The 26205-nt window shown below is 37.5% G+C and overlaps 1 protein-coding gene across 1 annotated transcript in view; it reads right to left on the minus strand.

Moving 5' to 3' along the window:
* Window positions 1-26205, minus strand: part of CPED1 (cadherin like and PC-esterase domain containing 1) — a 338587-nt gene that overhangs the window by 159665 nt on the left and 152717 nt on the right. The window contains exons 7-13 of the mRNA XM_056118573.1: window positions 19081-19223; window positions 18166-18238; window positions 16816-16983; window positions 15470-15574; window positions 13250-13419; window positions 5575-5645; window positions 3272-3316 (exon numbers count right to left, since the gene is read on the minus strand). Of these exons, the coding sequence (XP_055974548.1) occupies window positions 3272-3316; window positions 5575-5645; window positions 13250-13419; window positions 15470-15574; window positions 16816-16983; window positions 18166-18238; window positions 19081-19223 (775 nt within the window). The remainder of the gene's footprint in view (window positions 1-3271; window positions 3317-5574; window positions 5646-13249; window positions 13420-15469; window positions 15575-16815; window positions 16984-18165; window positions 18239-19080; window positions 19224-26205) is intronic.

The raw sequence follows: 26205 nt of genomic DNA on the forward strand, positions 1-26205 counted from the left end.
TGTTGCCTTCAAACACCTGGTGTGCTCTTGGCATCCTTCCCACTCTAGTCCCAACTTGCCTCAGACCTGCTTACCTCAGAGCAAGAGAACCCAGAGCACAGGATGGTGGTCTCAGACCGTTTAACATATTTTGCAAGTCTGTATGGAAACCAACGCCTTTTGAAGTTTTGTTTGTTTTAAATAGATTTCCTTAAAATACAGAATTTTATTGCCCTCTTGAGGGATAATCATAACTCATTTTAAATACAAGAGCACCCTAGACTCAGAGAGATAATCCCACCTGTTCTGAGGCATCGTCAAGTTATTCCCTGTAATCTTATGTCATACCATAAACATAAGTGGGAAGATTAATTGTGAAAATCTAGGTTAGATTAGTTTTTATCAACATGAAAACATGAGCAAGTTTAAAGAATTTATCGACCTTGTTCACATTCCCTAAACCATTTAATTGGGAACTGAGCAAAGTGAGATCATTTCTTATTTTATAAATGAGAACATAGGAGACTAAAGGATGACATGCCTTACCTGAGATCTTTCCTCCAGCCCAGATCTTGGCACAGTAGAATCTAGCCTGAAAAGTGCCTTTTCAATACAAATACTGAGAGGTCATCATGTTTGGTCCATTATCTACTTTCGGCACACATCTCCCAAAAACCATAATGCCCAAAAGTAGAGAGAGAGTATGGGGAATATTGTCTGCCATGGAGGCAGGGGGAGGGTGTGTGTGTGTGTGAGGAGGGTAAACTGGGGAGATTGGTGGTGGGGAATGTGCACTGGTGGAGGGATGGGTGTTTGATCATTGTGTGATTATAACCCAAACATGAAAGCTTGTAACTTTCTCACGGTGATTCAATAAAATTTTTTTTAAAAAGTGCCTTTTCTAATCTTGTTCCTGATTTTCTCTCTAGTCCTTTTTTCCACTACAGCCTCAGCACCAGACTCTCAGCAAAACTAAACTTACTCTATGAGTAGCAGGTTGGATGGTGAATGCAAGGAGGGAATGATTGAAAATGATTTTTATGATTAACAATACCTTATTTTTACATGTTGTTTTCCTTTTTTGGATATATTTGTTGGTGCTATTAAACCACAGTATTGTACTACCTACTCATTTATCCTGATTTTAATAACAGTGAAGAAATAAGTTGCGTTTTAAAAGATAAAAATTAGATTTTATTAAAACATGGAGTGTTTATGCTTAAACTAGACTTTGTCCATTTTTTTGTCTTAAATATTTTGCAGGAAAATAAAGGCTAAATTTTCTAAGTGTTCTAGCACTATATATATATATATGTATATGTGTGTGTGTGTATATATATACACATATTTATAACAACATATGTAGCACTGTAACACTGTCCTCCCGTTGTGCACCAATTTGTTGGAGCAGACACTAGTAACGTCTCCAGTGTAAGACTTGTTAAGGTGTTTGGCATATTGAATACGTCATGAGTAGCTTGCCAGGCTTTGCCGTGCAGGCAGAATACTCTTGGTAGCTTGCCGGGCTCTCTGAGAGGGACAGAGGAATCAAACTCAGGTTGGCCACGTTCAAGGCAAACTCCCTACCCGCTAGGCTATGGCTCTGGCCCAACAACATATGTATATGCATAAAATTCCCATTGTCAAAAAGCAAATCTGATATTTCTTGCTTTTCTATCATATGATTACAGGATATTAAGATAAAGCATGAGCTTTGGACAAGGAATCTGAAAATTCAGCTTGGCCATAAAATTCGGGCATTTAAGAACTTTGTGGTCTTAGAGGAGTGAGGTGCGGCTGACAGGCAGTTGAGTAGGCTGAGAATGTGCAGGACGCCTGGGCACAGTGTTCACACCACCTGATCTCCCATGGATGGGAACAACCTCCAAGCAGAGAGCTTTTATTAGAGCCCAAGCTCCAGAGCATGTGGTCCAAAAGCCAAACCAAAACTAAGAAAAAGACTCTTTAGAAAGAAATGTTTGTGAGATGAGACCACCAGAAAAACACATTTAAAGAATAAACAATGATTTGAATTTTTAATATCTCTATAAATCTGAAACATATTATAATATGTTTTATGATGAGCCTGGCTGGAGCGATAGCACAGCGGTAGGGCGTTCGCCTTACAAGCGGCCAACATGGCCGACCCGAGTTCGATTGCTCCGCCCCTCTCGGAGAGCCCGGCAAGCTGCCGAGAGTATTCGATATGCCAGACACAGTAACAACAAAGTCTCCAATGGAGACGTTACTGGGCCCGCTCGAGCAAATCGACGATCAACGGGAGGGCCTTTACCTTTTACCTTTACCTGGTAAAATGTATAAATTTTAAGAAAAAAGCAATTGTATTTAAAAGTTTTAAATCTAAACTACCAAAAATAGGGGCTGGAGCAATAGTATAGTGAGTAGGGCATTTGCCTTGCATGTGACCAATCCAGGTTCAATCCCTGGCATCCCATATGGTCCCCCAGCACTTTCAGATGTGATTCCTGAGTACAGAGCCTGGAATAACCCCTGAGCATCGCTGGCCGTGACCCAAAAGGCCAAAAGAAACTACTAAAAATATAAGGGGACATCATAGAAGTTGGCACTCTACTAATCAAAGCATCTTGAAACATAAAATAAAATTTTTGAATAGAGATGACATATCAGTGATTTTAGTTTGCCAAGATTGTTATGCATTTTATTAAGAAAATCAATTTGTACTTGTTTTAAAACTCAATGACTACCAAGAAAACTCAATTGCAGTTTTGTTCATATCAGAAATCTTTCAAAAGCTCAGAGAGCTAGCTCAGTGGTGGGGTGTGTGCTGTGCATGCAAGAGGCCCAGATTTGATGCCTACCTAGTACCACATGGTTTTCTGAACATTTCCAGAAGTGACCCTTGAGCACCATTGAATGTGACATCAAAATTAAAACAGATTTTAAAACCTGGAAGGTAAGAAATCACTATGATATACACTGAGAGACATAAAAATCAATGTACACAGCAAAGAAGTCAAACTCTTCTACTTGAACTAGGCAAAGCGTTAGCACCCCACAACCTAGAACCCTTCCAAGTGAGCTTGAAAATCAGTGTCCTCACACATACGTATCTGTTTATGGTCAAAAAGAGACAGCTAAAATGTTCTTCAGATACAAAAGTGATCATTCTTGAGTTACTCTGAATTATCACACCTTTGAAAATTTATTTAAGGGACAATAGCAGGTTCAAGATATCTAGATATGATTAAATGCTGATTTGTTCAAAGCAAGGTTAGATCTCATTACATTAAACACTTTCATAGGAACTCACCATTGCTGCAATGTATTTCTTGGACTTCATTTATAATCTGTGGGACTGTAAATAAAAAAAAGAATACAGTTACTTAAATAAAAACTACTGTAGCATTGCACTATATCACTGTCCTGTTGTTCATCGATTTGCTCGAGCGGATCCAGTAATGTCTCTATTGCGAGACTTGTTGTTACTGTATTTGGCATATCTTATATCTCATGGGTAGCTTGCCAGGCTTTGCCGTGCAGGCGAAATACTCTTGGTAGCTTGCCAGGCTCTCCGAGAGGGGTGGAGGAATTGAACCAGGCTTGGCCAGGCCAGCGGCTTGCAAGGCAAACGCCCTACCACTGTGCTATCGCTCCAGCCCCCTACTAACCAAAATAAAAAGAATATACAGCAACTTCTAATAGAATAATTTAATAAAGCAGATAAAAGTTTATTAATATTATTGTACTGCACTGTCCTCCCGGTGTTCATCGATTTGCTCAAGCGGGCCCCAGTAACGTCTCACAACAAATTGTGAGACTTGTTACTGTGTTTGGCATATTGAATATGCCACGGGGAGCTTGCCAGGCTCTGCCATGTGGGTGGGATACTCTTGGTAGCTTGCCGGGATCTCTGAGAGGGATGAGGGAATCGAACCTGGGTTGGCCGCGTGCAAGGCAAATGCCCTACCCGCTGTGCTATTGCTCCAGCCCATTAATTATTATTGCCGTGTTGTTTGGGGGGGCGGGGGGGGGGGGTAACACCTGTCTCTACTCAGAGCTTAATTCTAGCTCTGTGTTCAAGAATTACTCCTGGCAGTACTCTCAAGTTATTTTCAGTGCTGGGATCAAACAGGAGTTGGCCATATGCAAGGCAAGCACACTAACTCCTATACTAGTTCTCTGACGCCCATTGTTCATTATATAACTTTTATTCTGTTAATAAGAGCCTCTAAAGTAAAACTATAATAAAAGAAAGGAAATTTTTGCCTTTAAAATAAGAAGAATGATTATTTCAAATAGAAAGTAGCAAGGAAAAAAATAATTCTCTAATTGTCCTTTATTGTTTAAGGATCTATGCTTATAGGTAATTCTTTCTTTCCACAATGTCATAAATAGTCTACCACACTACAGAATAACTTTACAGTGTTTTATTGGGTCATGATTATTTAATAATTTATCTATACAAAAAAATCTGAACAATAGCAGTGCTTTCTAATTTTGCTATTTATGTTATGTTTTCATTTATAAATGAAAGAATTAGAAGCCACAACAATTATAGTAATTTACATAGTGAAGTTTCTGCAGTACAGTATTTTTTCCCTGAAAACAAATATCTATAAGTGAAATATCTTGTATATAAGAATACATTTTAAACTTTTCTCATGTATTATTAAATGATCCCTGAGAAAGGATACTCTAATTTATATATCTACCCACAGCATGAGAATATTGATTTCTCATTCTCCCAAACTGCATTGCTCCACTAAATGGAATATTATTTCAACTTTGTGAAGTGAGAATATTTTCACTTAATTTTTATCTTGTATTGCTAACAAAACAATTTTTTTCATTCTTTCTTAGCCATGAATATTTAATTTTATGTTGTAATCCCATCAACGGCCAAGACTCAGAGACTATAAAATCCAGCTCCCGGACGAGAACAGTGCAGTCTCCTGTCCCTGCGCCTGGCTGTTCCTCGTCTGGGTCCCTTGGAGGGGAGCGGGTTGAGCTTTCCTCCCCGCCCCGACCAGGGCTCCGGCAGCCGAAGACCTCCAGGACCAGCCACCACCATGCTGAGACCACTCTCCGCACACATGAAGGTACTGGCAGAGGGACAAAGCCACGCGGGTTCCGGGGCCGAGATCTCCAAGCCTATTCAGATTGGAGTCGAGCATCCTCCACCCAGATCCTCCAAATTCCAGTAGGCGGGGGTCACACCCACCACCTGGCCCCCTGGCGCCGTGTAATCCCATCAATGGCCAAGACTCAGAGACTATAAAATCTAGCTCCTGGAACCGCGCGGCCTCATTTGCCGCCTTATCAGGACATCTTTTTACGACATATTATTATCTCATTCCTACTTTGGACAAACTTGCAGGCTATCAAATGTAGCCTGCCCACAGGGCAGAGTCTGGCAAACTCTCCGTGGCGTACCAAATATGCCAAATACCAGTAACAATGATGGGTCTCATTCTCCTAAAGAGCCTTGAATATAATCTCAGGGCTAGGATGAAAGAGATGTTACTGGGGCCTGCTCGAGGCAATCGACGAATAACAGGATGATGAATGAATGAAATGAATGAATGTTGAAAATGAGTGGAGTTATTGTTTTACCTTTTTTCTTTTCAGTTGCATCGAATGGCCCCCGTGATTTTTCAATGTTCTCGTCCTCCATGTAAGAATTCCTGCAAAAGATGGTGTCAGGCAAATCTGGTCAATAAAATGAACAAAACTTTTGGAAAATACACCTAAAATATTATCTTTGGGAGGAGGGGCATAGTTATTTTAATGAATACAAAGAAGCACTTTTGAATTTCCTCAAAACTAGCAATCTTGCCTCAAGTGATTAAGGTGGAACTCTCAAGTTTAGTTAGCAGAAACACTGTATCACTGTATCACTGTCTTCCTGTTGTCCATTTATTGCCTCAAGCAGGCCCCAGTAATGTCTCCTTTGTCCTAGCCCTGAGATTTTAAATTTTAAAAAGTGCCACATTCGAGGCTCTTTCACTGTCAGGAGAATGAGACCCATAATTGTTACTTGGTTTTGGCATATTGAATGCGCCATGAGGAGTTTACCAGACTCTGCCATGTGGGCAGGATACTTTTGGTAGCCTGCCAGGTTCTCCAGAGTAAGAACTAGATGATAAGATGTCCCAGTGCCATGTAATCCCATCAACGGCCAACACCCAGAGACTATAAAACCTAGCTCCCGGAAGAGAACAGCGCAGAGTCTCCTGCCTCCAAGCTTGGCTGTCCTCACCGAGACCTCTTGGAGGATGGTGGGTTGAGATTCCCTCCCCACTCAGAGCAGAGCCCCGGCAGCTGAAGACCTCCATTTCCAGCCACAGCCATGCTTAAGACCACTCTCCACACGTTCGGATGAGCCTCACGCATGAAGAAACCGGCCGAGGAACCCAGGTGTGCGGGACCCGGGATGTAGATCTCCAAGCCTGATTGGATTGGAACTGGGGCCTCCTCCACCCAGATCCCCCATCTTCCAGTATGTAGGTGTTACACCCACCAACTGCCCCTGGCGCCATGTAATCCCATCAACGGCCAAGACCCAGAGACTATAAACTCATACTCCCAGAAGAGAACAGCTGAGTATCTCCTCCCTCCGCGCCTGTCTGTCCTCACCGGGGCCCCTTGGAGGAGAGTGGGTTGAGTTTCCCTCCCCACCTCAGAAACACATTTGAAGAAAACCATAATAAAAAATGAAAGGTACTCTTAGTCTAAAGGGAACAGTCTCTGGCAACCTGGTCCTACAGAAGTGATTCTGGAACACACATTCTCATTTGAATCTGCTTGGCTTATGTTATGTGGTCTTGAAGCAAGAAGTCTTGCAAACTCTGATGCACAGAATAAGAAGAATGCACATATTTTCTAAAAATTAGTGTTCCATGAAAGACATAACCTTGTCATTCTAATTGGCATCTGTCCTGAAACCTTAATTAACAGTAATGAATGGCACAGTTCCATTATAGCCCTAGGAGCTCTTATTTCTGCTGCAAAGCTAAATCATTGGTGAGATTTCCGTTTAATTCTTCAAATTTGGGACCAAAATAATCTAAAATGCAGACCAAAAAATCTCTAGTCTTAATGATTGAGAACACTGGCAGGCTGTGACTTGATTTTCCTAAGCTGTGTTATGAATCTCCACTTCTCTCAGTAAAATACAGATAACAATATTGGCCTTACCTCACAGGAATGCTATGAGAATTAAATGGAATGCTCTGTGTTAATTATTTATTGTCTCAGATATGTGCTGTGGTGGAAAGAAAAAGGAATAGGTCTATTCATTTTCTTCAAACATAAGCATTGGATAGAAATTAAGAAGAATCAAAGAATTAAAATATTGCTAGGGTTGGAAAATATAATTTTATAACATTTTTATTTTTTTAAAGAATTTTTTCAGAGCCAGAGAGACAGTACAGTGACTAGAGCACTAGCCTCGCATGTGGACCAACTGAATTCAATCCCTGACTTCCCATGTGGTCCCCAGAGCCACCAGGAATGATCTCTGAGTGCAGAGCCAGGAATAAACCCTGAGCACCACTGGATGTGGCCCCCAAATAAATAAAAGATACATTTCCTTTGATATCGTAAAATACTTTCATCTTGTCAGGGAATAAAAAAAAGATAAAGATAAATTGAGTATGGCATGAAATATGTTCACTTGAAGTTTGGGTATAAGATCAGTTTACTTTAATTCTAATTTTTTTCCTTTTTGGGTCACACCCGGCAATGCACAGGGGTTACTCCTGGCTCTGCACTCAGGAATTACTCCTGGCAGTGCTTAGGGGACCATATGGGATGCTGGGAATCGAACTTGGGTTGGCCACGTGCAAGGCAAACACCCTACCCGCTGTGCTATTGCTCCAGCCCCTTAATTCTAAATTTATACTAAAAATAAGTGAAGAAGGTCAGAGAGGTAGTACATGGGGTAAGGTACTTGCCTTGTGTGCAACTCACCCTGATAGGTTCCCAGCACTGCACAGTTCTCTGAGCATTGCCAGAAAAAAAAACGTGGAGCACAGAACTGAGAGAAGCTCCTGGGCACCTCCAAGGGTAGCACTGTAGACTGTCCTGTTGTTCATCAATTTGCTTGAGCAGGCACCAGTAATGTCTCCATTGTGAGACTTGCTGTTACTGTGTTTGGCATATCGAATACCTCACGGGTAGCTTGCCAGGCTTTGCCGTGTGGGAGAAATGCTCTCGGTAGCTTGCGGGGCTCTCCCAGAGGGGCAGAGGAATCGAGCCTGGGTTGGCCACGTGCAAGGCAAAAGCCCTACCTGCTGTGCTATCGCTCCAGCCCACCTCCAAGGGTAGCTCAAAAAAAAAATCCACCCCCCCTAAAAAAAGCAAAAACAACAACAAAAATTGCAGTGAAGCTTAAGGAAAAAGAACAACTCTGAATTTTTCAAATGTTCCTGTCTTAAGAGATCTTGAGGTACTTGAAATATCTTGAATGATTCCTTGAATAATTTTGCAAATAAACTGTTTTGAAAAATGTGGGCTTTCAAGGAATTATGCGTTTAGAAGAAATTCACTTATAATGTTCTTTCCAGTGTACTGGAAAATAGCAGAGAGTACACAATCATAGATTTTAAGTTTTTCATCCTTTTCTGATTTACATGATTGGGACCTCTGGAATCTAGGTTTCCAGGCACAGAAAGAACTGTCATCTTTTGTAAAAGTTGTGTTTCTGAGTTTATATCTCTTTGACTTTTTTTCAGTACACAGATAACCCTTATATGAAAGGAAGGATCAGTCCTGAAAGCCCATAGGAAATAGAGATATGCAGAATGGACTTTTTAGCAGAAAAACATGGAGACCACAATAGAGGTCACATAATGTAATGATGATTGGCCACATCCAACCTCCCTCTCTGTGTGATACTGGAACGAAGCATCACATCACCAGAAAAAAGCTCTACATTAACTGTGTGGCTTTAGGAAATGACCACTCCTCTCAGCACCTCAGTTTCCTCATTTGTCAAAGGTGCTTCCTACGCATCTTCCATGTAACATGACATGAGTGGTAATCGAATATACGTACACCTACTGGTAAATGTGAAGATAATTAGAACTGAGTGTTCTATCTTTAAATGCTCTACAAGTAATTCATCCAGTTTCTTCCTGATAAAGATCTACAGTATACTTGTTCCAGTATTACTTTAGGTGAGTCATTCAAAATTTTCTTGCTTTTCCAGTTTAGAAGAGAAATTCCCCTAATGTAGATGCTAAGGGTCCTTCGGATTGAAAAGAAAATGTACTAATATTCGTTACCACTCAGTGCTGTAGTATATCAGACAGTTTGGTCTGTAAAAACTGTTTTGCATAATCTTCCTTAAATAATTTTTGGTGGGTAGTATAATCCAAACTTTACAGATGTGTAAATGAGTCTCAGGGGGTCATTGCCTCCTATGGTTAGTAAACTTTACATTTGAGATGTTTGAATTTAAGTCTGATTCAAAAATATTCCTGACCCTTCCTAACTATGCTCAACACTAAGCACTGGTAAATATTATTGAAAGAGAATATGTTAAAGTTTTGGGTTAGGGTTAACGTAAAGCTGAAAAATCTTAATTTAAAACATGTCCATCACTAATCTGATACCATATGGGAATTTTTTTAAAAGAAAAAATTTGCTGGAAATGGAACAAGAAAAACCTCTTCAACAAGTGGTGCTGGTGCTGGGAAAACTGGACAGCTACGTGCCAAAAAGTGAACTCTGACCTCTGTCTAACACCAGGCACAAAAGTCAGATCAAAGTAGATTAAAGACCTCAAAATCAGACCTGAATTCATGAGGCACATGGGGAGGAAATGTAGGCAGAACCCTCCATGATATTGACGCTAAAAACATGTTTAAGGATGAAACAGCACTGACCAAGAAAGTGGAAACAAACATAAACAAATGGACTACATGAAACTAAGAAGCTTCTGCACCTCAAAAGAAACAGTGACCAAAATACAGAGAGAACTCAGGGAATGGGAAAGAATATTTACTCCATACCCATCTGATAAGGATTAATATCCAGGATATACAAGACACTAGTAGAATTGTACAAAAAATATCCTCCAACCCCATCAAAAAATGGGGAGAAGAAATGAACAGAAACTTCCTCAAAAAAGAAATACAAATGGCCAAAAGACACATGAAAAAAATGCTCCACATTGCTAATGATCAAGGAGATAAAAATCAAAACAACAATGAAATATCATCTCACACCACAGAGACTGGCAGATATTCAAAAAAACAAAAGCAACCAGTGTTGGTGTGAATGTGGGGAAAAAGGGATGCTCTTTCACTTTTGATGGGAATATCTGGTGGTTGAGTCTTTTTGAAAAACAAAATGGGCATTTCTTCAAAAATTAGAAATTGAGCTTCCATATGATCCCACAATATCACTTCTGGGAAAATACCCTGAGGATGCAAAAAATCACAGGAGAAATGAATCTGCACCTGTATGTGCATTGCAGCACTGTTCACAATAGACAAACTCGGGAAACAAGCTGAGTGCCCGAGAACAGACTACTGGTTAAAGAAACTCTGGTACATCTACACAATGGAATACTATGCAGCTGTTAGGAAAGATGAAGTCATGAAATTTGCTTATCATTGGATGGTCATGGAGAGTATCTTGCTAAGTGAAATGAGTCAGAAAGAGAGGGACAGACATAGAAGGACTGTATTCATTTGTGAAATATAAAATAACATAATATGAAACAAATACCCAAGGACAGTAGACACAAGGGCCAGGAATATTGCCTCATAGTTGAAAACCTATCTCATGAGCCGGGGGAGAAGGCAGCTGAAATAGAGAAGGCATCACTAAGACAATGATGGTTGGAGGAATTGTTTGGGATGGAAAATGTGTGCTGAAAGAAAAAGGACGAAATCTGATAACCTCTCACTATCTATACTGCAGACCATAATGCCCAAAAGTAGAGAGAGAGTATGGGGAAACTGTCTACCATGAAGGCAGGGGGAGTTTTGGAAAGGGGTGTATGCTGGGAACATTGTTGGTGGAGAATGTATACTGGTGAAGGAATGGGTATTTGATCATTGTACAATTGAAATTCAAACACGAAAACTTTGTAACTGCATCTCACGGTGATTCAATAAAAAATGAAACAAAATAAAATAAAATAAAATAAACACTTGCTGGAAATAAATGTCCCAAAGCTTGCATATAGAGAATTTGAGTTAAATAGACTCTTTGGTAAATGAAATCTGATCTTCCTCCACTGATGATGATGGATTAGACAGTCTTGAATTACTTGAGTGTGTGAAGAATAGACAAAGGGGGATTCATCTATACTATTAAATGCCAAATTCTCTAACAATTCTACATATTTGTCCCATTAATTTCATATAATTAGTGAATAATTCAAACTATATAAGGCTATGACAACTGAAGTGAGTTCTGATCTTGAGTCATATCAAAATAATTTTCACATAAAATATCATTTAAATTTATATTTATGAAAAAGTCTTACAGAGCTATTTAACTATTTTCTGAAGGAGAGGAAATGATGTAGAAGTCTCTGGCATGAAAGCTATTCCCTAGAGAAGCTGTCACTGTCACTGTCCTCCCGTTGTTCATCAATTTGCTCGAGCAGGCCCAGTAACGTCTCCATTGGAGACTTTGTTGTTACTGTATTTGGCATATAGAATATATCACGGATAGCTTGTCAGGCTCTGCCATGCGGGCGAGATACTCTCGGTAGCTTGTTGGGCCCTCCAAGAGGGGCGGAGGAATCGAACTCGGGTCAGCCATGTTGGCTGCGTGCAAGGCAAACGCCCTACCGCTGTGCTATCGCTCCAGTCCCCCCCCAGAGAAGCTAATAGAGACAAGTGATCATGATATACACCTTTGGTCTTTCATCTTCCTGGGAGGTATATATATAGGTGTACCTCTAGTTTCCTGGCAGTATGAAAGTCCAATATTCCCTCAATTCCATGATATTAATGAAAAGCAGGTGCAGCTTCAGCTATGGTCCCTTTTTCCAGGATTTGGAGGTGTCAGTTAATTTTTAGCCCATGTCCCTTCTTTTCCTTCTTACTATCTCTCAATAGAAATGAAAATGGAACGTCAAAACTATTATTTCCCAAGGGCACAAAAACACTTTCAAGAAGATGGCTGTGCTTCTATGTCCATTGCACCACTATTCACAATTGCCAATAACTGGAAAAAATACAAGTACCCGAGAGAAAAAAAAATGACTGGATGAAAAAATGTGTGGCGTGTACACTCAAAGGAATACTACTCCTTTGTGATTTGCTGCTTTATGAATGATTGAATTAGGAAGTATCATACTGAGTGAAGTCAGTTAGAAGGAAAGGAACAGATGCAGGATGATCCCTCATGTGTGCGATATAAAGAATCATAGTACGGTAATAACAAATGGCCAAAGACAACTGGAGGTTTGTGTTTAGAGAATGGAGCTTACCTGGAGGGGAAAGGAGATGGGAGTAGTGGGAAGGGTCCTTGGGACATTGGTGGAGGGAAGCAGACAGTCTGATGGTGGGTAAGGTGTTGGAATGATATATGCATAAAACTGTGGTATGTGAATAAGAATGGGGGAAAAACCTTTCTATAGAGAAAGCATTCTCTTTGGAGATTCTTCTTTAAAAAAATCTAAGGGCAAGCAAGATACTATTGGGGTTAAGGGCTTGCCTTGACCATGACCTGGCTTGTTTAGATGCCTAGCACTTTGTGTGGTCCCTCAAGAACTACCCAGGAATGATCCCTGAGCATGGTATAAGGAGTGAGCCCTGAGCAGTGCAGGGTATGACCCCAAAACATAAATTAATAAATTTCCTAATCATATGACAGAGAGAAACATGTTTCTAAGTTTGTATAGAGATTCACACCCCCAAAGAAATCTCATGCTCCAGAAATTAAATATTCAGACTAACTGAACTCCATTCTAAGGGATGAAATGTACGTCATCTATTATTTTTTTGTCTGCACCTCTTCATATAATTCAAAGCTATGTATTAAGAACAATGCTAACTTGAGACTTTTAAAGAATACGTTTTCATGAAATCAAGTCCTGTTAGTTTGAAAACTGTTGGATGGATATGGATATATTTTTGTTACTGTGCTTAAAGATCATTAGAATCATTGTGTTTTAATGCCTCAAAGAATCTTATTTTCCAAGGAGTGACTTTTTCGAAGTACTTTTGTAGCTTTCTTTAATGCAGCAAAGCTTTTTGAAATCAATCTTTAGGCTAAAGAGTTCTTGGATTGTACCATTCAAATTTGTGACTGTTCTTACCATTCCTTTGGATGTAGCTTTGCTGTTTTATGCAGGAGCTGAAATTCCTCAAATACGTTGAAAAGAAACCAGTACTCGGTCAGGATTGAAGCAGTTTTTCCCAAAGGATTTGCCATATCATAAAATTCATGTATCAAAGATTGCATCCCAGGGCTAGTAGATGGAAAGAGCTGAGAAGGATTATTCAAAAATAGAATATCAGATTCAATTAAGGATAATAAACTAAAACATAGTATTACTAGAAAAGACCTTATTTGTACATTTAAAAAGTCTATTTATTAAAATACATAATCAAGACTATAACTCTCTGTGTACTCGTCAGACTTTTATAAATAACTGAGTTTGTTTATAATCATATTTTCAATTATATTGAATTTTTTTCGTCAGTGAAAAGAGCTTTATTCTATCAGGTACTAAAAGCAACTGAATATCTGAATAAGCCAGGCAATGGAAAGGATAATCAGAAATTCTGTTGATTGCAAGTGAATTATGTCATGGTGAGAGATATTAATCCTACCTAAACAAATCATTTTTCTCTGAAAGTCAGGAAATTATAGTTTGACATTCATGATATCTTAAATTATGAATTCCTAAAAGATAAGTCCAGTACTTTTTATATTTTTGAAGCATTCTGAGCCAAGATATCATGAATATAATACTTAAAACAACCCATCAATTAAATTATGTTTGTGGGAATAAGATTACTTTGAGCCTTCTAAATTTGGGCTAAATAAAAAATCAAAAGTCAGATATTTATTCACTAGCAAGTTTGTTATAAAGTCAGACAAATGTCCTATGAATACACAGATTTTATGAAATAAAATTATCCTAAACAAATTAATAGTTAGCTATTATAACTATTTATAGATTCTTAATATGCTATATGAGATACAATTTATAGGCCATACCAGTCACCTATTGAAGACTATATTTGAGCAATTTTAGTGGATTTCATTAGGCAACTATCACTTTCATCAACTGTGGAACATTTTCATCATCTCCTAAAGAAATCTGTATCCATTAGTGTCAATTTTCCCAGATCCCTATGGTCCTTGCTTAAGGGATTTCTCTCAGATCTGCTGATGATAGATAGTTTTAGGGTCTGCACATTTACGAATCCTGATTTATCAGAAAATTATTTAGCACCCCCCCAAGTTCAACTTGCACTAAGACTGATTCTAACAATACAGGTAAGTAGATGATTTCATTTAAATCTGAAGATAAATTCCTTGATGAATTCTTAGTGAATCATATCTATTTATGCTCAATTTTACATATACTTAATGTAATAAAAAGTTCTATAATTGTACTCCAAGAAAATTTCCCTCTTCTGTATTTAAAGAGATTTTTATATAAACAAGTCTGAGATAGAAAAAATACAAATCCATTACAGTTTTATTTAGATAAGTGTCAGAATTAAAGATAAAACAAGTACTGGGCTCAGACATACACATACACACACAAACATACACATCTATGCCTAAGTTATGCCTTGATATTGGCCAATAAGTAACAAAACCCAATAAAATAAATAGAAAAGAAGGCCAGAGAGAGAGAGTACAGAAGGTAAGTTGCTTGCCTCACATGGGGCAAATTCAAGTTCAATCCTCATCACCTCATATGCCCTTCACATTCCAGGCACCACCAGGGTTGATCCCTGAGTGCAGAGCCAGGAATAAACCCTAGTTATTGACAGATGTTGTACAATCCACCCATCCCCCTAAACAAAAGAAAATTAATGTTGTTTTTTTTAACTGAAATTTGTAAAACCCATTATAATTGCTTATGCTTTATTTCTTTGACATTCACTATAGAGTTACAACAAATTAAGATTTAGGTTGTTTTCTAATGCATTATGATTCATAATATTTTATTTTCTAAAAAAAGTGGGAAGAATCGCAGAAGGAAGTATTTAAGTATTTCAAAGCTAAAAGCAAAACTTCTAACAAGTGTTAATGTTTTTCCCTTAACTCTCTCATAATCCTGCCAAGCCATACTAGTACCATTTTCTTTCATTTTAATAAGTTATATATTTTCAAATGTTTAAAATAAATATGTACTATGCTCATATCAATATTTAGAGCTCTGAAAAGAAGCTTGCAAGACTTATATTTCATGGAGAAATATCTTCATCTTATCTGCAGTTAGAACCAAGTAGTTTCTCACTGATTTTTTATAATCTCAGTGATTAAAAGGAATCAAAAGTTACTTTTGTTTTACCAGTTGGAATTGTCCCAGATTCCCAAGTTCCTTTATGAAAGTCATAATTGAGTTAATCTCTACTAAGTTCAGGCATTGATTTAGTTTCTTTTGATAATTTTCACCCTGTGATAGGAGAGAAGGAAATATTTTAAGCAATCACTACAAAGTCAGACTTTCTTAAACCTAAATGCTTTGCTCTTATAACCAATCAAATTATGAACTATGATAAACAATAAGCTAAGAAAATTATTGTAGACAATGCATAATAAATTCAACTTGTCACAACAGTGCTTTGAGTACAAGAGAATTTCTAAATAGGCAAAGAGGGCCTGGCTTGAATGCAGTAGATTGACAGTGCTTTGGGACTGAATTGGGGGAGATGAGACCTGAAGGGAAAAGCATGTGTGTCAAGCTGGACATACAATTCCTGTCTTTTTTAACCTCCGGGGTAATTTCAGAGCAGTAAATTTATATGCAACTCTCATACCTGAGAAATTGCCATTTTGGAATTTCCAGATTTTATTAAACAGATGACCCATATTTTTCCCACATTCATTTATTTAAATCCCCCCTTGATTTGCAAAAAGTGCACATGACTAATATTCTTTCTGGTCTGGATGGTTCAATAGTTTTAATTGAATATCACTCACTTGCTAAAAAAAAACAAAAAAAAAACAAGAAATCAATGAAACAAACCAAGAGGAAAATAATAGTCTGGAAGGCCATATTACATCTCTCACAAATATGTCTCCATAGAGCATAAATATTTGTGAAACCCTTCAAATTTTTCTTTTACAATCTTTGCTTTTCCAAAATATGGATGTTCAAATAGGTGCTAGTATACTGTGATATAATTACTCATCATACATATTTTTTGATGCTCAAGAAAATTTGCATTGAACTTCCAGAGAAAAGTAATCTTGCTCTGAAGCACAACATTCTGATTATAAGCATCTAACCTAAGATACTAACCACATGTGAATAATTAAAAAAAAAACTAGCATTATGACGACTCTTATTCTTTGAATGCAATCTAGAGTACTCTAGTTTGGAGGCTCTAGTATGTCTCCAAATAGTTTTATGATTCCTTTAAAAAAGAATTCTAACATATAACATGTATGATGCATGGTATTAAAAACAATTAGGAACTGTTTTACTTCATTTCCAATGCATTACTTCAACATTAAAAGCCATGTGCTTATTGAAATGAAAATAATATTGATCCTCAAGTGAAAAACTATTAAAAAGGATAATATAACACAACAAGTCATTTCAAATGATTTTCAAGTTGCATAACTATGCAATAAATATGGCACTTTTAAAAATAATATAATATATTTTCAACACAAAAAATATGCACTTACCTTAAATACACCAGATCTGTAAATTCTCTGAAATATCTCAGAAAACATAGCTAATGAAGACTCATTAGAAAAGAGAAAATTGTAAGTATCTTTTAACAGGAATTCTTCTGTGCTTTGGTCCTCAAAAACCGTACTATCATCATATTGAACATTTAAATGTTCATGCACCTGTGTGAGAGCAAAAACAGCAAGTAGTTTTCATTGACTTTCTTTCCACACAGGACAATTGCTAAGAATGATTCATTTCCTGTTGTAGATCAGAACTGACATCTAGTGGTCCTTTTGGAGGTCAACACTTTTATAAATTTAAGTATTGTTCTTTGGAAGATACAATTCTTCCATACAAAAATTAATGTACTATTGCATTAGTTTATCTTTAAAATATTATTAAAGACTCTACATTTATGAAAAGTAATTCAATATTTCTAAAGAATAAAGTTGAAAAGAATAATATCAATTAAACTGATAAGTCTATAAAATAATAAATATACAATAATGGAAAAAGTAGCCTCATTACCATGATGGTAGATTCATTGTTTCAATTTTTAAATGGATGAATCTTTGAGTTGTTCAGCCAAATGGTTTAAAAAAAAATACTACTCAATGCAACATGAAGTTGAATTCTGCTTACAAATTTATTTAAATTTGTCCCCTGGCCTTTTATAAGATCTAGTGCTTTAGATGTTAATTCAATTAATTGTTATTTTAAAAAACTTTTTGGCACTCAGAGCCATTATTTGGGGGGGGAGAGGCACATGCCCAGCTGAGCTAAGTCAGGCTCTTTGCTCGGGAATCACTGGTGGAAATCACTGATGGCAGAGCTTGGAGGACCATATGCAGTGGCAGGGATTGAACCACGGTTGATAGCAAAACAAGCACCTTAAGCCCTTTAACTACCTCTGGCCTCACTAAATGCAATTTAAATGAAAATATTTAGATTCAAATAAGTTCATTTGACTAGAGGTAAAGTAAAAGTATACTTATTTATACTAGGAAAACATTTTAGAAATTTCTATAGCATTGTAAATTAAAATATCACTGTCACTATCACTGTCCTCCCGATGTTTATCGATTTGCTTGAGCGGGCTCAGTAACAACTCCATTGTGAGACTTGTTACTGTGTTTGGCATATCGAATACGCTACAGGTAGCTTGACAAGGCTGCTTGCCGGGCTCTCTGAGAGGGGCGGAGGAATCGAACTTGGGTCAGCCATGTTGGCCGCTTGCAAGGCAAATGCCCACTGGTTAATTACTGTGAACAAAAATAACACAAATATAACCTACACATACACTCACACTAACACATTTTTCTGCAAAAGATAGAAACTCCCATGAGGCTTCGCAAACTCACCTTGAGTACCACCTGGTACTTGAGACTGTTGTAACCAATATCAAAAGTTAAAAGTTGAAAACACGTTCTGCATCTGAAACAAAGACACAAGGTGACACAGAAATTAACTTGCTATATTTGATTTAGTATTTGGTTTTTAGTATTTAGTATCATGAATAGTTACCACAGACAAATGTCAAAACCTATACTAATTTTTGAAAGGAGGATCATCTATAATCAAATCCAAATTTTTAGATTTTGAATTGTTCATTACAAACATATATACAAAGTTTTCATAATATATTAAACTGAACAATGAAATTACTCTATGAAAACCTAAATGTAGAGAGGAATTTATCATATTCCTGCATGCTAAGAGTTCTTATTCACCTAAAAAGAGTGATAAAACTTTTATGGAGGCACCTCATTTAGCCTTTGTTCATGATGTATTTAAAATCCCTTGTTCATGATGTATTTAAAATCCCCCTAAAGACAAAGAATTAAATTCAAATTAAGAGACAGAGAAAAATCTGTTTGATTTTTATTAATAAAACCTATAATTAAAATTTTGGCTAGTGAATAGAAAGTATTGATAGCTGAGATTACATGGGGCTGTAATAAAAATTGTTAGATAATTCTGCTGTATTTCTTGTCATCATGCTTTAGATTCTACCAAGTCTGTTAAAACTTTAAAAGTTTTAGGATCTTTAAATTAGAAAATGTGCTATAAAGTTCATATTTATAGCCACATCATTTTTCCACCTAATACATACTTCTGATAATTAAGTAAAGTAACCACACAGTTTTATCCGGTAAAGAAAATGATTAGAGGTCTTGGGGCCGAAACGATCTCTGATAATTAAGATACTTGTTATACAACCATTTTTTATAAAGTAGTTTTTACCTCAACTTTTAAAACTTTATATTTATTTTTACCTCTTAAAGGCCTTTGGTCCCAGAGTAGAAGTTTCACTGAATACTTCAGCAGCTAGCAAGAGTTTGATGATTGCTTCTTTCATATTATCAAAAGCTTGAAGAGGAGAACTGGCTTTCAGGAATGTCTCAAAAAATGTTTGTAACTGTGAAAAAATGAAGATTTATAAGTTGAAACAATTTGTCTCCCTATCTCAGTTTTTCTCATTATCATTTCTGTAATGACTAGAGAAGAATTCCTATAGGTTCCCTTTCCTTGTCACACTCAAAAGAATCCATAAATAGAAAAATGTGAATAACTATGGCAAGCATATTACTTTACTATTTATGCATATTTACTATATTATGCTGAGAATATATATATAGGTATATATATATATATATATATATATATATATACCTATATATATGTAAATGCTAAAAGTATATGTTATCCCATCAATGGCCAAGACCCAGAGACTATAAAACCCAGCTCCTGGAAGTGTGCTCACGCATTTGTGGCCATGCAACATCTTATTACCTAGTTCTTACTCTTGGAGAACCCGGCAGCCTACAGAGAGTATCCTGACTGCACAGCAGAGTCTAGCAAACTCCTCATGACGTATTTGATATGCCAAAATCCAGTAACAATGATGGGTCTCGTTCCCCTGACCTGAAAGAGCCACCAATGTGGCACTTTCTAAAACATCAGGGCTAGGACGAAGGAGATGTTACTGGTGCCTGCTCGAGGAAATCGATGAACAACAGGATGACAGTGATACAGTGATGCTAAAAGTATATTTAGTATCTTGCAATAATTTTCTGAATATTAATTATGTACATAATATATAACTATATTCTTCTTAAAATGTATTATGTTTTGCAATTAAATAGAGGATGCCACCACATATTCTATTTCAATTCCTTTAGTATTTGAATTACGTTTTGGAGTAATTTTTGAATACTTGCACCATTTGGTTCTTATCTCATGGCTTTTAATCATGCAAAATGAGATGGAATTGTGACAGCAACTAGAATTTCTGAGTTTGGTTTGCGACTCCACTGGGAATTGAACTTTGTAACTCCTCCAATTTTTTGTTTCCTATAAAATGGGTTAAGAACTGCCAACAATCAGATCTAAGACCAAGCTAAAAGAAAACCTGAGAGCACTGATAGGTATGAAATTCAAAGATATGGATTTTATTATCACCTTTCTTCATATCAGAACAATAAAAAACTATGTCAAAGATGCCACTTTATAATGTTTTGTTCTTGACAAATGGAGAAGGATCTAAGAGAAGCAGTGTTCTTGTAATATTTTAACTGAAAGTTTCAAATGAATAAAAGAAGATGGCACAGTGTTACAATAGGCAAAGCACACTGTTATGTGTCTTCCTAGAAACACTACACTTAGTATTATAAGTAGTTCTTTTTGACTTTCTTTAAAAGTAAAGTGATCCCAATAACAAAACAATTTCTTGAGAGTGGCTTACATCAAAGTTCAAGTCAGAATTTTTTTTATATATATTTATTTATTGGATCACTGTGGGAAAAGTTACAAAGCTTTCAGGTTTAAGTCTCGGTCATGCAATGATGAAACACCTTTCCCTTCACCAGTACTTATTTTTCACCACCAAGAACCCCAATATACTCCCCTCCCACCCCTCCCAATGCCTGTGAGGCAGATGAATTCTACTTAACTATCTACTTTGATTACATTCATTATTTTGACAAAAGATGCACCATTATGGTTTAGAGTTTACACCCAACAATCAGAACTGCTGAAAAGGCATTGTGAAATAATTTGTTTTCTACAGCTGGCTATGAGAATCATATGATGGCGCCGCGCGGCGATAGCAGCTGCACAATTTTGGATTTCTGATATTTTACTTATTTAGTCTGGAGGGATTTCTGCCAAGAGCCAGATAATTACGAGGTTGGTTTCTGTAGCTCTGGAGCCATGGCTGTGCCAGAGAGCCGCTCGTGGGGGGCAAGTCGTGACCTCGGTAGGTGTGAAGGGCAAGCCGGGAATGCCCCCCCTTCCCATGAGGTTGTAGTTACCCCTTCACCGCCAGCTCATACCTGCCTTTTCAATAAGCTCAGAGACGGCCGCCATCTTGCTGCCCGGGGTGGGGGGGGGGGGGCGGGAAAGGCGGAAGGGAGCGACACCACTTCCCTCCCGGGGAGGCATGGTACCATGGATTAACGCATAGTCCATTCACTTTTCTGCCGCTAGCTGCCAGGCTCTGCATTAAGTCCTTGTGCCTCTGGAGCCATGGCTGTGCCGGAGAGCCACTCGTGGGGGGCAACTCGTGACCTCAGTAGAGTGTGAAGGATGAGCCAGGAACGTCCCCCTCCCGGTTCATCTTTCAAGTCAGAAATTTTTTTTTAAGTACAAGAAAAATCTATTATTTTACAAGGCTGTCTCTAGATAAACATACTTTTCAAAGATGAAGAACAAAAGCATTTTTTTAAAAACATACAACATATACTTTTTGAAAAAAAATTTAGGGCTAAAGCAATAGCACAGCGTGTAGTGCGTTTGCCTTGCACGTGGCCAACCCGGGTTTGATTCCCAGCATCTCATATGGTCCCCTGAGCACCGCCAGGGGTAATTCCTGAGTGCAGAGCCAGCAGTAACCTCTGTGCATAGCCAGGTGTGACCCAAAAAGCAAAAAAAAAAAAAAAAATTTTTAAAGAATTTTCAGAATATTTTTGAAAGAAGAAACTAAAATTTATGTGAGCTTCCTAGAATTGCAAAATGAAAATCTTGACTGCCATGAAAATAAAATATAGATATAGGCACAAATCACCCACAGAAAATAAAATATAGATATAGGCACAAATTACCCATTAAAATACATAACCAAAGTTTCCTGAAGAGAAACAAATAGTGACTTTATAAACATCGCAGTGGAAAAACAGAAACTTAATAAGATGTGTACTTTAAGACCCCACCAAAACATCATTCCCAGTGGTGATTGTGATGCTATTCCATCTAACCACTAAGGTAAATGAGGCAATGTACAATCAAAGAAAAAAAATTTATGCTAACACTAGAAATATTAATATCCTTGAACATAGACAGCTTATGCTAAAATAGAAATATTAATATGCTTGAACATAGTGCATTATGTTTTTATAAACAATAATAATCCTATTCACTCAGTTTATCATACTATGTAAAACATTATAGATTTATTAGCCTTTTCCATTTTAATGTTTCACTTATATCACTGAGGTCTAAATACTAATTTTAAAAAGCTTGTGTAGGATAAAAATATATGATTATCAAATTAAATCCTCCATGGTAAAAAATATAAACAGATTAATGTATTAAGGTTGTATTTGAGTTTTGGGATGCAAGGTGCCTAGCATAATATTTACCTAGAGTGTCCAAGGGCCAAGAATTCCAGGTTCACTTAATGTTCCTTGCCTACTAGTATTAAATTAGGAGATCTTGTGAAATTACAAATAGAATCTGGATTGGGGAGATAGTAAGGAAGGTAGCGCTCTTCCTTTGAACGTAGCTGCTCCAGGTTTGATATCCAGAACACTATTTTGCCCTCCCCTCCCCCTCATAGAGCCCACCAGAAGTAATCCTTGAATACAAAGCCTGGAGCAAGCACTGAGCTCTGATAGATAGGGCTCCCAAAGCCAATAACAAATAAATGAATGAATAGCACTGTAGCACTGTCCTCCCGTTGTTCATCGATTTGCTCGAGCAGGCACCTGTAATGTCTCCATTGTGAGACTTGTTGTTACTGTGTTTGGCATATCGAATACGTCACAGGTAGCTTGCCAGGCATTGCCGAGCGGGTGAGATACTCTCAGTAGCTTGCTGGGCTCTCTGAGAGGGGCGGAAGAATCAAACCTGGGTCGGCCACGTGCAAGGCAAATGCCCTACCTGCTCTGCTATCGCTCCAGCCCTCCCCGCCCCCCACCAAATAAAAGATAGGTAAAATAGATTATTTTAATATATTTAATGAATGAATGAATAAGTTAAAATTGAATTTGGTGTACTGAAGCATTGTTTTGATTAAATGAGAAAATATACATATAGTATCACCATCCAGCACAGGTCAATATTCCCAAATGTTAGTTACTCACATTAATGACAAGTCTATAGTCATTTAAAGAAGATTAAAGTTAAAGTATTGTTGAACAAATCTTTTCATAATACAGGGCATCATGTGCAAAATCAAAAATGACTCTGGGAATAGAAACATTTGTGGCATGAACCAAGAAGAACATTTTAAAACTACATAATAAATCTTCCAAAAGCAATGTTTTTAAAAGAGAATAAAGAGACACGACAGTTGAATAGATCTCTCCAAAGTTGATGTACCCCCCACCAACCCCAACAGAGGAAAAGAATAGAATTAAAGGACCTAAATAACTGACTCTTCTCCCCTTTTCTATGAGGTCAGCCTGCAAAGAGAAGGACAGCCAGCAATTATGAAATCCTGGACAGAGATAGCTCAAAGGACTGAGCACCTACTTTGCATGAAGGTTTGACCAATACCCTCCCTCCCACCGCCCAGCACTGCATGGTCTCTTGAATCCTGCTGGGGAATGACCCTCTGCACAGAGTAGCCCCTGAGCACTGCTGGTGTGGCCTCAAAACAGAAAAGAAATAATTCATGAAAGCAGAGAAACCAAAATACAAATGCCTTTTAAAACAGAAGTGAGAGAAGACACCTAAAGAGTTCTATTCAAAAACAAGCAACATCTTTTTATTTTTATGTCAGTTTGTCCCCAATTTTTATCTCTGCATGCTTTTCCTTATCCCTTATTTCATGGATCTAGAACTTAAACCCTTCAATTAAAAGAAATTTGAGATGAGTGATTAGTATGGTAGCAAGTAAACTGCACATAGCAGAAATGATACTAGAATCATGTGCATGCTTCAGAGGTATTTCTTTAAAACCATCCACTATCAGTAAGTATCTCAGAGAAGTCACTCTTTGAGATGCATTCTGTCAACTCTTATATCTATTTTAATTAGGCTAACTGGCAGACTTCTTTGAGTAACTGGCCCTATTGTAATTTGTTACACTAAATGTATGTCCTTGGTCAGACTGCCTGAGTAGTGCATTGTAGCATGCTCAGAAATAGAGAACTGGACTCAATGATCATCAGAAAATGTAAAATTTGACATTATTTGACATCAACTGCATTCAAAATAATAAGAACCTGAAAAACACAATTTACTCAGGAGCTTTGTTAACTCAACTGTAAATAACCAAAGGAGAACCTTTATCTAAATTACTATTATAAAATAATCAAGGCACAAACTTAAATATCTAGGAAAGTTTTTAAGTCATGTAAATAGAATATAAGCTCCCATTGAAATTCGTATCTTGGCCATAAGGTAAAAAACAAACCAAAAAAACCCTTAAAACTTTAAATATGGCATAAAACTATTTTATGATCTATAAATTTTCCCTCAGGTATAAAAATGAAATACAAATTTAATACAAAATAAATGTTAAAGAAAATAACTTTATAAGATTATGGTTATAAAACTAGACAGCTAAACCATCATCATTTGTTGTATTTGTATAAAATTCAGGCAAACTAGTAAACTGTTAGTAATTTTTACAACGTGTATCTATTCAAACATCTTTTTTTTCCTTTTTTTTGATTTTTTTTATTAAAATTTTTTTTTAATAGTGAGACATCATGAGGTACAGTTGCAGACTGACACATTTTTGTGCTTGGGTTTCAATTATACAATGATCAAGTACCCATCCCTCCACCAGTACCCATTTCCCACCACCACGGATCCCAGTATCCCTCCCACCCCCCATCTCCCCCATCCGAGTGCTACTAAATTTTTTCTTTTTTAATTTTTTTTGTTTCTTTCTTTTTTTTTTTACAGTTGTAGATTTACAATTTTTTGTGCTTGGGTTTCGATTATACAATGATCAGATACCCATCCCTCCACCAGTGCCCATTTTCCACCACCATGGATAATATCCCCCCACCCCCATCCCCCCATCCCCCCCTGCCTCTGTGGCAGGGCAATCCCCTGTGTTCTCTCTCTCCTTTTGGGTGTTGTGGTCTGCAAAAGAGGCATTGAGTGGCAAACATGTTCAGTCCATAGTCTACTTTCCACATGCATCTCCCCTCCTGGGAGGATCCTCCAAACACCCTTTATTTGGTGCTCCCTTCTCTATCTGAACTGCCCTTTCCTCTAGGATACCCGGCTGGCCTCTAAGTTATGGAGTAATCCTCCTGGTGCTGATCTCAGCTGTTCTTGGGTATTAATCTCATACTTTGTTACTTTATATCCCCCAGATGAATGCAATCTTTCTATGTCTATCCCTCTCTTTCTGACTCATTTCACTTAGCATGATACTTTCCATATTGTACCACTTGTATGTAAATTTCATGACTTCATCTTTTCTAACAGCTACATAGTACTCCATTGTGTAGATGTACCAAAGTTTCTTTAACCAGTCATCTGTTCTTGGGCATTCAGGTCTCTTCCAGTTTCTGGCTATTGTAAAGAGTGCTGCAATGAACAAACAAGTGCTTATGTCACTTCGACTATACATTTTTGCCTCTCTGGGATATATTCCCAGGAGTGGTATTGCTGGGTCAAGTGGGAGCTCAATTTCTAATTTTTTGAGAATCGTCCATACTGTTTTCCAGAAGGGCTGAACCAGTCGACATTCCCACCAACAGTGAAGGAGTGTCCCTTTCTCGCCACATCTGTGCCAGCATCGGTTGCTTTTGCTCTTTTGAATGTGGGCCAGTCTCTGAGGTGTGAGATGGTATCTCATTGTGGTTTTGATCTGCATCTCCCTGATGATTAATGATGCAGAGCATTTTCTCATGTGCTTTTTTGCCATTCGGATTTCTTCTTTGAGAAAGTTTCTGTTCATTTCATTGCCCCATTTTTGGATGGGGTTGGATGTTTTCTTCTTGTGGAGTTTAACCAGTATTTTGTATATCCTGGATATCAACCCCTTGTCAGATGTGTATTCGGTGAATATCCTTTCCCATTCTGTAGACTGTCTTTGTATTTTGGTCACTGTTTCTTTGGAGGTGCAGAAGCTTCTTAGTTTAAGATAGTCCCATTTATCTATCTCTGTTTTCACTTGCTCGGCCAGTGGCGTGGCATCTTTGAAGATACCATTA

The sequence above is a fragment of the Sorex fumeus genome, unplaced genomic scaffold, assembly GCF_029834395.1.
Source record: "Sorex fumeus unplaced genomic scaffold, SorFum_2.1 ptg000037l, whole genome shotgun sequence".
In the NCBI taxonomy this organism is placed as follows: Eukaryota; Metazoa; Chordata; class Mammalia; order Eulipotyphla; family Soricidae; genus Sorex; species Sorex fumeus.